The sequence below is a fragment of the Argentina silus genome (genome assembly GCF_951799395.1).
Source record: "Argentina silus genome assembly, chromosome: 3".
Taxonomy (NCBI): Eukaryota; Metazoa; Chordata; class Actinopteri; order Argentiniformes; family Argentinidae; genus Argentina; species Argentina silus.
The window spans coordinates 9,428,759-9,431,258 of NC_139657.1; the positions used below are offsets into that span (position 1 = coordinate 9,428,759).

Sequence of the window (2,500 nt, forward strand, 5' to 3'; positions counted from 1 at the left end):
CAACCCAGACCTGTGTAGATATGGTCGTATTAACCTCTATAATCTCTGTGTAGGAAGTACTTTGGGGAGCAGATCGGGTTGTATTTTGCCTGGCTGGGCGTCTACACTCAGCTCCTCATCCCTCCTTCTCTACTGGGAGTCATTGTCTTCCTGTACGGCTGCCTCACTGTCGACACCAATGTGCCCAGGTACAAATTCTCTCTCTCTCTCTCTCTCTCTCTTTCTCTCTCTCTGTCATGCCCTTTCTATCCTGCTGCTCCATCTTTATATCCTTCCCTCTCTCCCCCTCTCTCTCTCTCTCTCTCTCTCTCACTGCATTCTCTGTGCTCTCTGTCCATTAAGTCCCTCTAGACTTCACTTTTTCTCCCTCTGTCCTCTCCCTTAATCAGGAAAACGTATGATGACAGGCATATGATGAACTTCACTGTGTGTGTGTGTGTGTGTGTGTGTGTTTGTTTGTCTGTGTCTGTGTCTGTGTCTGTGTCTCTGTTTGTGTGTCTCTGTTTGTGTGTGTGTGTGTGTGTGTGTGTGTGTGTGTTTCAGTAAGGAGACGTGCGGTCTGAACTTCACCATGTGTCCTCTGTGTGATGGAGTGTGTGATTACTGGAGTCTGAGTTCTGTGTGTTCCTTGTCAAGAGTCTCATACCTGTTTGACAACGGAGCAACGGTTCTCTTTGCCATTTTCATGTCCCTCTGGGGTAAATATACACTCTAATACATCATCTTTACTGGACCTTTAAAGGACGATATGAACTAATAATCACTTATATGAACTAATAATATAAGTCTGTGTGTGTGTGTGTGTGTGTGTTTGTGTATTTATAGCGGCTTGTTTTCTGGAGCACTGGAAGCGGCGGCAGATGTGTCTAAAACACTGCTGGGACCTTACCAGCCTGGAGGATGAGGAGGTATGAACACACACACACATACACACACACACACACACACACACACACACACACACACACACACACACACACATACACATACATACACACCTAAGCACTCATACACACTCTGTCTGTGGTGTCAGTAAGGAGGTGAAGTTGAAAGGACGTCTAGGGGTCCAAGTCACGGCTTCACAGATTATCCCAGGGCTCAAAACACTCACACACACACACACACTCACACACACACAGTAACACCATTCGCGACCCATGACTATAATGAGACTGAGCTGTTCTTAAAGGAGTGAGCTGACTGGATAAAGCACCTCTTACCAGGGTCACAGCATACAAACTCAAATACACATTTCTGGTATAATGTTAATGTTTTAATGTTGTTGTGTGTTGCTCTCTTCCTCTCTCTGCTGTCTGAAGGATCGAGTGCAGGTGGGAGGAGTTCCTTTCTGTGTGTGTGTGTGTGTGTGTGTGTGTGTGTGTGTGTGTCTGCTTTAGACCAGAAAAGTGGTCTGGCATCCTGCTGCTGTGTGTAGAAGCTCTGGCGTGTTTGTCATTTGTATAGATGCGAAGTGTGTGTTTCTCGGCCTTTGTGTTGGTGTGTATTACTGTGTATTTGTCAGTATGTGTTTGTGGATTGATATGTGTGTGTCAGGGATGTGCTCTTGATTCTGTGGTCCATTGTGTCAGGGCTAATGACAAGACGGTGGTCTTGATGGTTTCAACATTTCTAGCCAAGACACATCAATTTAGTACAATGACTACAATTTCATACAGAGCTATGCGGCCACATAGGGGTAACTCAATTATTAGGGTGCATAGCTACCACAATGTGCAATGGTTGATGCATAAGCATACAAGTGTTTGAGCTAAAAGTATGAGCTAATGATATACTGTAGCTAAAGTTAGCTACTCTAGCTAATACCAGCTTGATAGCTGGATGACCTCAGCAACAGCTAGCGAATGTTGCCACTTGCCAATTTTTTCTATAAGGGGATCTGGCTAGCTTGCTGGCTAACTTTAGACAGAATCGATTAAGCATGCCATTTCTTGTTTGAGTTGTTTCTCAAATGTGTACATACTGAATCTGGTAGAGGCCAACAGTAGACAGTTAAGGGTTTGGTTAGGGTTGGGACGATATTAGATATTATCGAATTTTATGATATTTGGAGCATATAGTTATATTGTTCACTGACAGAAAATAGTCTTTAAAAGTGCTTCAAACCCCAGATGTGTGCATAACTATAAGTGCAATATCCTGCTTTTTGCAAGTCAAAGCACATCTAGCAGTGAAAACACGTGTTCATGTCCATTTTTGCTCACAGTGGCATATCTCCACCATACTTCAGCAATGAATGATATTTTCTTCAGCAATATCATGAATAACAAATATTGCGAAAGCCCTACTTGTGTCCACAACAACTGTATGATCTGACTGCTCTGTAGGGAGAACATGTCTTGTTGTGGGTCTTCATCTGGGTCTAGGTTCAGAGTCTGGTTTCGTCACATTCAAGCTAGTCTTGCTCTTGCCACAGAGCCACTACACTGGGACAAAGTGTTCTAGTTAGTACCAAAAACAGGTTCTTAATTTTCCACAGAGG

General features: G+C 43.7%; 1 protein-coding gene across 1 annotated transcript in view; it reads left to right on the plus strand.

Annotated features, from left to right (window-relative positions):
- ano2a (anoctamin 2a) overlaps nucleotides 1–2,500 on the plus strand; it is a gene marked incomplete at its 5' end in the record, with an annotated part of 18,778 nt that overhangs the window by 7,350 nt on the left and 8,928 nt on the right. Inside the window, 3 exons of the mRNA XM_083665735.1 lie at nucleotides 54–188; nucleotides 544–698; nucleotides 826–908. Coding sequence (XP_083521861.1) covers nucleotides 54–188; nucleotides 544–698; nucleotides 826–908 — 373 coding nt within the window. The remainder of the gene's footprint in view (nucleotides 1–53; nucleotides 189–543; nucleotides 699–825; nucleotides 909–2,500) is intronic.